At 41.4% G+C, this 11,771-nt stretch overlaps 1 protein-coding gene across 2 annotated transcripts; it reads left to right on the top strand.

Annotated features, from left to right (window-relative positions):
- The first annotated feature begins 1,694 nt into the window (after window positions 1-1,694).
- On the top strand, window positions 1,695-10,532 carry GDE1 (glycerophosphodiester phosphodiesterase 1). Of its 2 annotated transcripts, XM_062588097.1 has the most exons (6): window positions 1,695-1,994; window positions 4,775-4,950; window positions 6,197-6,302; window positions 7,104-7,196; window positions 7,839-8,050; window positions 8,428-10,532. In XM_062588097.1, exons 1-6 carry the CDS (start codon window positions 1,740-1,742, stop codon window positions 8,573-8,575), a joined length of 990 nt encoding a protein of 329 aa, XP_062444081.1. In that variant the 5' UTR covers window positions 1,695-1,739; the 3' UTR covers window positions 8,576-10,532. The 2 variants fall into 2 exon arrangements, with proteins under 2 accessions (XP_062444081.1, XP_062444082.1); XM_062588098.1 differs by lacking the exon at window positions 7,104-7,196.
- The last annotated feature ends 1,239 nt before the right edge of the window (window positions 10,533-11,771 follow it).

The raw sequence follows: 11,771 nt of genomic DNA, 5'->3' as shown, positions 1-11,771 counted from the left end.
GGGACGCAGGCAGGATGCTCCTGGTGGGTAGGGACGGTGCCTTTTCTCTGGCCAGTTGATTTAGAGGTTTTCTTTATTTGGTCTCGGAAAATATGAGCTCTATCTACAAATTCTGCTTTTAAAATAATTGAGACTTACAGGACAAATCTGTAATTACTGAGGGAGCTCCAAGACAAAGGCAGCTCCATTTTAAGAGGGGTATGATGGCACTGAGGAAGTACGCTGACTGCCAGTGAAATGTTCCTAGGTCTCCAAGACATGGCAAAGAGAGGCCTCCTGAGTTCCTCCACTAGCCCTGGTGACCAGACTGTGGACTTATGCTCCTTTATCATGTTAGCAGCTGCATGGCTGTGCAAGCCTTCTACAGTCAGGGCTACAAGCATGCCAGCAGGTATCGGTTTCCTTGAGTACATTGCGATAACGGAGATAAAACATGAGAACTTGTTAATACAGTCTTTGGAAACAGCTTCCCGGTGTCACTGCGGACATCCAATCCCTCCCACCTCAGGCAGCAGCAGCTGTCAGGTCCTGCCAGCTGGTGGGGCAGGCAGTAATCATGCATGAGGCAAGTCAGGTAGAAGAGATACGCTTGTTTATTGGCATTCAGCTTAAGCAAAGTTTATGTGGATTTATGGAAACACCTAGTTCTCTGTCAATATTTAGAGAAGATAACGCTATCATTCTTGTTTCAATAAATAATTCTTTCATCTGTGGCATTTTTTAATCTTACAGCATTTATCAAAAGATTTATAAAAACCTAAGACTTCTAATTAGATATTACATTATTTCAGTTTTGTGTTTGTATGTATATATACGTCTGGTTTTTCTTCTGACAGCTGTTCCACATCTAGTTGGAAAAACCTTCCTTGCTGCACAGTTTCTTCCTATTCAACCCACAGAGGACACAGAGAAACTCTCAACCTTCTTTTCATTTAAGCCAGACTGCTATATCTCTTCTTATTATTTTTCCAGACTAAACAAGCTGAATTTCTTTAACCTTCACAACTTCTTATCTTGTTGTTCTTTCCTCTGGATTCTTTCCAGTTGGTTACATTTTTTATGGTAGGCAAGGGTAAAAGTGAACCTTACTCTCCAGCAAAGGCCTGTCTTCAGCAGTAGGGACTCACTGTCTCTCAGATCGCTCTTTGGCTCTCTTTGCCCTTTTTTACACTACCAGGTCTCACATTTAGTCTGTGAGCAGGTTTGAAGGGATAGTTAAGACAGCTGACACAGCTGGAAGTATACTTATTTAGAAAATAATTAATATCATATTTCTAATTAGATAGGGGCATGGCTGGCAAAAAATAGACATACTCTCTCCAGTCCCCCGACAAAGCTGCCTTCAGTGACTCTCGAGGCAGTAGTGCCTCAGTTAATACGGTTTATTCTCTGTTTGTGCCCCGCACACCCGGAACGCTCCGTCTTTCTTCCAGCCGCCGCCCGCCGCCGCCAGCTGAGGGGATTCGGCGCGGGGCCTCCGAGGCCCCGCCCGCCGCCGCCGCTCCCTCACGCGCAGCCCAGCAGCGCGCGGCCCCGCCCCGCTGCCGCCGCTTCCCATTGGGCGACGCCCGCGAGCCGGGCGTGTCCTGCGCGGCGATTGGCTGGCGCGTGAGAGGTGCCGGGCGGTGGTTAGCTGCGGGTGGTTGAGCGCTCGTTGGTGGGGGTGCGCGCGCGCGCACAGAGGGGAGGGGGTCGCTGCTCCTGCCCTGAGGGCCCGGCCCGGCCCGGCCCGCGCCGCCATGCTGTGCCACGGCGACGGCCTGCTGGGCGCCTTCACGGTGCTGCTGGGCACGACGCTGGCGCTGAGCCGCAGCCCGGCACTGGCCTGCCTGCTCGCGGCCGGCCTCTACCTGGTGCTGCACCTCTTCAGCCTGGAGCCCGCGGCGCCGCAGCGGGCGCAGCGCCTCGTGCGGCCCCGTGGCGCCGCGGCCCGCATCGCCCACCGCGGCGGCGCGCACGACGCGCCCGAGAACACGCTGGCGGCCATCCGACAGGTCAGCACGGCCGCCGCGGCGCCCGCCCGCCGCCCGCTCCGGGCGTTGGGAGCGCGGCTGAGGTGCCCCAGCCGCCCGGGGAGGGGGCTGGAGGGCGCGGTGGAGCTGCCGCGCTCCTAGAGCAGGCGGCTCCGGGAACCTCCCCCGCCGCGGGCGGGCGCCCGGGAGAGCGGAGCCGGTGCCGGTCGACACAGGCCTGCAGGGGTTGTTTGCTGAGGCGCCTTCTCAGCGAACTTTTCAGGTGACGCCGAGCCGTCATCTTCTGAAACGGCTCCGGCCGCCTCTGCTTGGCAGCAGCACGCTGCCTTGCTTGTCAGTGTTCACCCTCGGGAAGATTCAGCATAGTCTGATTGGGTTTGGGTCTTAATGCCTGAGCTGTGTTGTAGTAGATGTTCTCACCCCTTGCCTAGCTGCTTGGTGCTGTGGCATAGCCTAGCAGTGTAGCAATAATGAAATATTTTATTTTGTAGGTGTGGCAACAGACTGTAGAGGCAGGACAGCAATTTAGTAACAGGTCGTCTGCTCTCTGTTTAAGCTTTGAAGGTCTCTAATGAGCTTTGAGAATCCACAGCTATAGCAAAACCTAGTACTGCAAGAACTTCACTTTGTACAGGCCTGCTATGAAACTTGCTGCCATGTCACCTGTCTTTTTATGTTGTATGAGAGTTGAAAATCTGACTTGTTCACTGCCCAGGCAGCAGGGTTGTAATGAAATTACCTTTTCTGGAAATTGGTCAGAATCCTACTGATTTTGTTTAGCAGTTGTCTGGGTCCCTGGGAGCATGTTTCATTCTGAAAACAGTTTAATTGGTATATCCAAACCATGTTACTTGTGAAAATTTCAGTATCAAAAGAAACTTAATTCACATTGGAAACAAAAGTAAATCTTCCAGTATCAATATTATCTGTAAGTAGGAATTCTGACCTTCGATATTCTGTACTTTTAGATATATGGTCCCAGTTCAGCTAAGGGATGCACAAGGCATCTCGGGAATCAGGATTTGGTTGCAACTGTCCTGACACTGTTGTATCCTCACTACATTATTACTTTCCAAAATTTGATTGTTGTTCTGTTGACACCCACATCAGTAAGACTATTTTTAAAATGTTCCTTTGAATCATTTGTTTGCAGAAATATCTGGAAACCATGCATTTTCAACAAATTAGCAGTAGAAAGCATTAGTACCTTTCCAGCCATCCCTCAAAAAGATCAAACTGTTCCATAGATCCAAGCAAAAACTTGTAATTAAAGGTGTAATAAGCAAGCAAGAACTAGCCTTACAAAGAGGAATGAATAATGCAAAATAATCAACAAAACAGAGGGATTAAGTAGCGCCTCTAAAGCTACAAAGAAAGGCATTGACATAGATGCCTTCGTGAGTCATTAATGTTAAATACAGTAATTTTCTGCTGCCCATCATAATCCAGAGCTCGATTTTGTATGTGACAAAATGAATGAGAGAGCTGTTTTTTATGTTCTGGGTTGTTCAGCAGTGTTGGCTATACCTAGTCTTAAGGAAGGTAGAGGAAAGCCTATAGAAGTTCTTACTAAATATCCTGGTAACCTTTCTGAGTGAATGATCATGTCCTGAAAAGTGTGTAGTAATATTTGTACAATAGCTAGTTGACTCTGAACTTGTAAGGAGGTTGGAATGTAAGATGCGCTGATCAGAAAATGGCAAATGGAAGAAAGAATAGGAATTGTGTTGTTGACCTTCTGCCTTCTGTAATGTGAAATATAGCCCTGTGGTGGCTTTCCTGTTCATTGGGGGGCTGCTCTAAAAGTCTGGCAAGCACTTAGAATGAAAATATTTTTTAGAGAACCGTATGGAATAGACCTTAGCAGTCTCTCAGTGTAGTGTATCTGCAGTGATGAGATGCTGTTGGTCTGCTGATTGCTTACTTTTGGGCGAGGCAAGGCTCCTTGTTCCAGAGTCTGAGCATCCTTACTTGACTTATATATTTGGGTAGCATCTAGTGCATTTGTCTTTCTGTTGCACTGGTCTTGTTCCCAAGAGGCCATCTGGCCTTCGGAGCGGTTCATCTTGCAGTTCACTCTGTGCTTGCCTGAGGAAATCCTGGCAGGAGGAGGATGTATTAATTGATCTGAGGCTGCTCAGCTCTTGATTGCTGTCTTTTATGGGAACTCCTTGAAGAGGAATTAGGATTTGCCTACATACATTTAAGTACAAGCATTGTAAGTGATGCTTCTGGGAAGTTTTATACATACTTCATATGAGTGTGTCAACTAGTGTACATCCATGGTGAATCTTGACTGTCAAAGGAAATATTGCATCTGTTTTGGATTAAAGAAGGGTGAGAGCTTTTTTCTACTGTCAAGAAAAGTCTTTATGCTGTGTGACCCACTCTAATGAAAGTTTTGCCAATCACTGGTTTAGAACGTTTATCTGACTTCTATGTATTAATCTATAAATTATCTAAACTGTTACCCTTCCCTTTTAGAAAGTAACACAATTTAAGGACTCAGGAGTTATTGGGCAAGAAACAAGGAGTGGGATTCCTTCTGCATTTTATCCTGATCCTAATCCCGTGGCCAAGACATTATCATTATGATATGTATAAGATAGATAATATCTTTTCAGTTGATACACAGATGTTTTGCAATATCTTGATAAAACTTCCTGTGTTCCACAGACTGAGCTTACTTAAAATAATAGTTTTATATTCTTTATCGGAATACAAACTAAATACAGCAGTACCTATATTAATTCTATAAAGCTGTCTTTTCTGTTGTGTACGTGGTTTCTGTTTTTTTTAAGGCAGCTGAGAATGGAGCAACAGGAGTTGAGCTGGATCTTGAATTTACTGCGGATGGTGTTCCTATTCTAATGCATGATGAAACAGTAGAAAGGACAACTGATGGGTCTGGAAGATTGTGTGACTTGACCTTTGATGAAGTCAGAAGGCTTAACCCAGCTGCGAAACATAGGCTATGGTAAAAGACATATTGCTATGCTGAAACTATTGTTTCAACAGTAACAAACATCCATTATAAAGAAAATGATTATTTTAATCTATCAGTGATTAAAATTATTGCAAGTTTAAAACTGAGAGTTTCATCTGTTACTTTTCATGTAATATTAGTAAAATTTCAGACTGTGTGCTGCTTGCTCATCCCTGAAACAGGAACAGTGAAGTAGAATCAAGATAATTTTGACAGGAGTCCACAGGCATATGTTCCCTTTAAATGGACTACAGAACACTTAAGATACTGAGAATTTCACTGTATTCCAAAATTGGCTTGAGTAATGGAGTAAGGTTAATTTTATTCACACGTATTTCTTTACTGATTATGTATTGGGAATTTTGCTTGTGATAGGTGACTTTACATTTCTAAACATCAGGATTATATGTTGAAAAGGAGCCAGCCAGATTTCCTGGGTGTTGATTAACTCCTTTCCAGTAGTATCCAAGGGAAAATACTTTTTATATATTACTAAAATTTTGATAACAGTACAACTTAAGCAGTATCATAAGTGAATCCATTTTCGAGGAAGAGCTTTTTGTTTGTACTCTTTGTATTTCCAAGACACTGTGCATTAGGGGATTCCCAGGGGTAAACGTATTACTTATAGTACGTGGTACAAGCAGTATCTTCCCCAGTCTGTTACTGGAAAAGTGATCACCTGAGCCACACGGTGAGAACTTCCACATAGACAGTTAATACTGATCAACTGTTGCTGGCTGTCACCTTATCAGGAATAATATATTGATGCATGCAGCTGTTTCTCCTACATCCTCAGCTTGTCTTGCTTACTCTGCCAAGACCTACATTTCTAGCTCAGGGTTAGGGAGCACAGCCAAAGCAGGGTGAAGTGGAAGGGTAGGTGGTCTATAGTTGGGATTGAATGCTTGCTTATTGTAGTTAAGGTGAAAATCTGAGATTAGAGTTTCAGTATGGGATACAAGGTTGGTAAGCATTTCATTAGATCTTCAATTTGGAGGGATATGATTGTCTAGCAGGATTTTGGAGGAAGAGAAGGTGGATACTTATTGCTGTACATGTGCAGCCTTGCACTGGGTGAGAGAGCTGCTGCTACCATGGTTGTTGGTGCTTGACCCCATCCCTAATACTAGAATAGCAGCAAGCTTTGTTTAGGAATCCCTGGGACACAGCTCCATGTATTGGGGATATGTGTGTGTCTCAGTGCATTCCACTAAGGAGTTATCCGTTTCTATAGGAGCAAATTCCAGGGTGAAAAAGTACCAACTCTAAAAGAAGCTGTTGTGGAGTCTATGCAACACAATCTTATAATCTACTTTGATGTCAAAGGCCATACAAACCAGGTACCGCTTACTGTATTGTGTGCTAAGTCACCCCTCAACCTTGCTGTCAGCCTCCAGCTTGCTTTTAGCTGAAATATAGTACAGTTCCTTCTCCACTAGGAGTGAGATTAGGTCTATTATTTGTGTCATCCAAAGCTGGGCTGTTAAAAATACAGATGACATCTCTGGGCTTCACTCATTCCACTTCATTGTCCTGGGAAGTTGCAATTCACAATTAGAATTTGGCTTGTATGAGTGTTGAGCTCAGCTCATGCCACCATATAACAAAGCAAAGGGAATTCCCTGCCTGTTCTGAGAGGAACTATTTAACCTCTAAATAAGGATCTTGCTTTTCTACAATTTAAAATATTGAAGGAAGGTGCATGTAATTAATCATTAATATTTTATACAAACTGGATTTTTTTTTCTTTAGCATAGCAGAACATGGGAATAAATTCATTTTCCCTCTTGAACTAAACCATAGCTAATACTTCAAAATTTTGATCTACAAGATAAGTCTAAGACATATCTCACTTTCTCTTCATATATTTAAGGCTACTTAAAACTCAACAATGAGTAACATTCTCAGATACAAAGGAGTTTTGTTGCAAAAATAAAATGGCATCTGTGTGCTAATGCTATAAACAAAATGTTGTTTTTCTTCATCCCCTTTTCATTTCTATCTTGCTATGCAAAACATGGAAGTATTTTAAAGGAGATTATTCTAACATGTTTCCATTGTAAAATAAGTATGTGTGTATATTTATGTGTGTATATATATATATATAAATATAACCACCGTGTGTGTCTTCTAATTGGCAGGCAGTTGATGCTCTAAAACAACTCTACCTGGAATTTCCTCGTTTGTATAACAACAGCGTAGTCTGTTCTTTCATGCCAGATGTTGTTTATAAGGTGATGTTACCTAAAAGCTTATTTTGGATTTTTTTTTTCTTTCTAGCTGAGATTTTCAGTGAGATATGCAACTTAAAATTCCAGAGTAGTTCTGGATTGTTAACATTGCTAGGACTGAAAATAAATGAAGCATCAGTCATAAATCTCCTGCATCATCTTAGTAGATGACTCTGTGCTCAGTAGATGCATACGTTATGAATCTACAGCAACTCTTCCCATTCTGAAAAAAGCATGTCACTGTTAAAATTGGCATGTGGCCATGTCTGTGTGCAAGATATAAATGAATCTCATGTTTTGATGTAAATGTAGACTATTCTTAAAACTGTTTTCTGATTCTTGTTGTCAAATCCTTTTAGCATATATTTTATTCTGTTGCCTGACTGTTTTGCTCTAAAATGCTGTTAACATAAGAGCAACCACTTATTCAGCACATTTTAAATAATAATTAGAAAAACAGTAAAATATTATACCAGCTTTCAAAAAGATTTAAGAAAGGATTGAGGTTGGAAAGGGGAGAAGAACTCAGATAGGACTGCAGATTCAAGCTAGCACTTTGTAGCTAACCCTTCCCAATTTATATTCAGTGCAGCTATGTAGCTTGGCATCTGTGTGAACTACAATGTTTTCATCTTGATCTTTCAGATGAGACAAGCTGATAGAAATGTTGTAACAGCACTAACACACAGGCCCTGGCATTTGAGTCACCTTGGAAATGGGACACCTCGTTTCGATTCCTTCTGGAAACATTACTGGTATATGATGATGGATATCGTTCTAGATTGGAGCCTCCACAGTTTCTTGTGGCGATTATGTGGGGTTTCAGCCTTCCTCATACAGAAAAATTTTGTTTCTCAGTAAGTGTTTAAAGCTGGCTAATGTGTCAGGAGGCAATACCATTCTACTAATATATGAAAGTGATGCTAAAATAGCACCTGTTGATCAGTGTGCTCCATTTAGTATTGTGTAATGCTGTTTGGATAGTTATTTCATTACATTTAAGCCTCTGTCTTTTCAATCTGTATTTTCTACCTTATGTTAGATCCTAAGTTTAATCTCAAAGAAGAAAATTGTTGATTCTGCCTGTTTAAAGTATTCTGCTACAAAAAGATGACATGCTATCATTTTTGATGAAATACTGGTGTAAATCTAAAATGCAGTTTTAGCTTGAATGGTGTCTGCCTTAAGTATGGTAGTGTCTGTCTTCCTCTTACAGTTTCTTTGTTCTTTACAGAGAGTATGTAAGGCACTGGTCTTCAAAAGGAATTGAAGTGGTTGCCTGGACAGTGAACACATTTGCAGAAAAAAGATACTATGAAACAGTCCTCGAAGCCAGCTACATGACAGACAGCTTAGTGGAAGACTGTGGTCCTCACTACTAGACCCGTGCTTTGTAGGACGCTCAGCAATTTAAACGGGCCATCTTATTCTGGCAGGTCTGAATTTACCATCAAGAGGGTATACCATAATGCAGATGGGACTGCTAATGATAGTTCTGGGGAAGGGAAGGGAAGAGCAGTGGTTTACTTCTACTGTTTGTTTAGATTTTGAATGCAGGAAAACCCTCTGTTGCAACACTGGATAAAACTAAGGTGCAAACGTTATTATACACACTGAGTCTGTGTAAATCTGAGGAAATCGCAGTGTAAGGTACAAGGATGAGTTTTGACAAGCTAACTAGATATCAATGGATTGCTTTATGATTCTCAGACTATTCCTTTGCTTTGCTTAAATCTTGGTTATAAAGCCAAATCAGCATTTTTTTGTGGCATAGTTTAAAATTATACCTTCATTCTAGTAATTTAAACAATCTGTCCTACAACTATGTAATAATTTGAGGTGTATCTGTGGCATCTTAAAAGCATCAATACTGCTGTTCTTAGAACAGAACCTGGAAATAATAATGCCAAAGTAGAGGCATTACTACATGGAAAGATGGCCATGTTGTATCCTGACAAGGAAATAAAAGCCAGCTTCCCGTGTTCAGTGCAAAGACTATGAGCATTAAAGGTTAAAACTTCAGCACCTTCTTACCTTCCGGCCTTTTTAAGAGAAGTAAGGCAGGACAGAAGATTATTCCTTCCATGTATTTTTTGAAAGCAAGCTATGTATTGACTGGTGCTAGCTGAAGAAAAAATAAAGCTGAAATGCTTTTGTTTGCACGATCAAAGTACAAAGGTATGTGGGAATCCGCCATCCAAATTTAAATTGAAAGCAAGAGAATCTGCAGCTACAATAAGCAAATACTTTTTGTACTCTTGAGTACTGTATATTTTATCACCTGCTTATCAGCAGATTGATGTGGTATCTGAAAATTTGTGCAAGAAAAGTTGCTTGATGTTTTTTCTAATGTGTAAAACTCTTTTCCCATTACAGCAACAATCAACTTGCCATGAGCAATTTCAGCTCTGTTCTGGAAAAAGCTGGTAGTTAGAGAATATTGTCAAGGCTAGCAAGAGCAGAAATGAAACCACCTTTTCTTTTGCCCCAATTAAAACATGCCCAAATTTCTGGGTTAGTGGCAGGTGAAATACCTCTCCCCACTCAGACAGTGAGGCAATACTCTTGAATGCAGTTGGCAGTGATGTTGCAAATTGCTTAGTACGTTCCATGCTTCAGAAATTCTTGCTTTCCAATCTGGTGGTCTTTTTTTACTGTGAATATTGTTTATTTGCTACAGCACTTACTCTCTCCTGGAAGAGAGCACTGAAGAGTGCAATTACGATCCAATTAGTTGATGAAAAGAGCATCGATTAGGTTCTGGAAATAAATAACTTTATATGCTACCGCAGATGTGAACAGGGTTGCTGTAGATGGGGCCAAATGGACATTGACAGCAATAGCTATTACGAACATTTTCTGAAGCAATTAATTTGTTACTCGTGTATCCAGGTGCCAGGATTTTTAGTCAAAGAGTGCTACTTTCTGCAAAGGGTGGATGATTTTTCTCTGGAATCTCAAATATTTAGTAGAAATTCAGTAGTAAGGAGGAATAGCAGACTCGCTGAAGGGGATTATGAGAGCCCTTTCTCCTTGTGTCACTCTTCTACCATGTACTGCAGAACCAATGATCCTCCTCTCAACCTTTTGGTGCACATCCTGTGTCAAATCCATGTACACTGCTGTGTCCTGCAGCCAGCTCTCGTGCCTCTGGAGCGGAAGAGCCTCCTGACAAACGTCCCTCACTCCAAAGTTCTGTTCTTTTAATTGCTTCTTGGGTCTTGCCTGTACTGAGCCACCATCCTCAGTGCTAACCCAAGGCCCATTCTCAAATATTTACTACTAGATTCCACAGCTATGTACAGCAAAATTTAATAAAATTGAATCTTTGGTCTTGCAGTGTGTAAATTGTCCTTTTTTTCCTATACCATTGGTAGCTATTTTTGTGCTGTCTTTAACCTAAACTATGAGCCTGAGGAAGAGATGTGCCTCTTTCCTTCAGAAAGTTCTGTCTGAAGTAGCTAGGGAGGAATAAACAAAACCCCCAGTCTTCCAGAGGCAGAAATCTGAAAGGGGCAGAGTAGGGGAGAAGGACTGAAACCAGTAACAAAAATACAGCCCACTTTCCAGATACAAACACCTTATTCCAGGTTATATTCTTGAACAAGAAACATATTTAGAAGACTCAAAACACTGCCTCTCAGCTCAGGCTTCATTTTTTTTTGTGTTGCTTCAAGTTGCTTTAGAACTCTTCATGCTTCACTACAGTGAAGTACGTGCAAGTACGTATATAATAAATCCTTCCTGCCCTTGGCCTTGCTGTTTCACAGCATTTTACCAGGTGAAGCACATCTCAGGAGCTGAGTGCAAGTGAAAAGAAGGAAGATGTGTATCTAAGCAGAAAACAGGCAAAAAAGATCTAAAATTTATGATCATAGCCAAGTTGTGGCTCTGAATATAAAGAAGCTGCAGCAAGTGTCTCAAAGCCCCATATGATGAAAAGTCCCTAATTAGTTACTTCCAATCGATCCTTTGGAAACGATAAATGTCACACACTTTTTGTTACAAGTGAGCCGACCTTTAAAAGTAAAGTTACCTTAAAAAAAAAAGTAAAGTTCTGAAAGCTTCTAACATCAAAACTGGTTTTGAGTGACTGTGATAATCCTTATAAAAATGGCTCTAAAAGGAACGAAAATGGAACGGAGGTTTAACATAATTGTTCATACAAGTTATTTTGCAGCCATTACAATGTCTGAGTCATTAAAAACAACTGCAGTTTAATTTCTCTCTACCTTTATTTGACCAATACTCAGTTTTTGATTAGATCAAATAAAACCAGTTGGAACAAAATAACTGATATAAAAATACTTTTAGTCCGAAGTTCTTTATTTACAATTAGGAACAAGTTTCTTTATATTTAGCCAACGACAACTGACCAGCTGTGGAGGGAGCTTTACTATATTGATGCAATAGCCAGTCCTGGGTGAAGGCTTACTATCCCCAGGATTGCACTACTCCCAAACCAAACATGCAGTATATTCCTGGTCATATAATAAACTGCAATTAGAGTGCAATTAGAGTGCATTTTGCAATGTATTGTTTAAATTTTTATTCCATTGGGGAAAAAAAATCTCCAAA

Source organism: Rhea pennata, chromosome 15 (assembly GCF_028389875.1).
Source record: "Rhea pennata isolate bPtePen1 chromosome 15, bPtePen1.pri, whole genome shotgun sequence".
Taxonomy (NCBI): Eukaryota; Metazoa; Chordata; class Aves; order Rheiformes; family Rheidae; genus Rhea; species Rhea pennata.
This window is presented reverse-complemented; position numbering and strand designations above follow the sequence as displayed.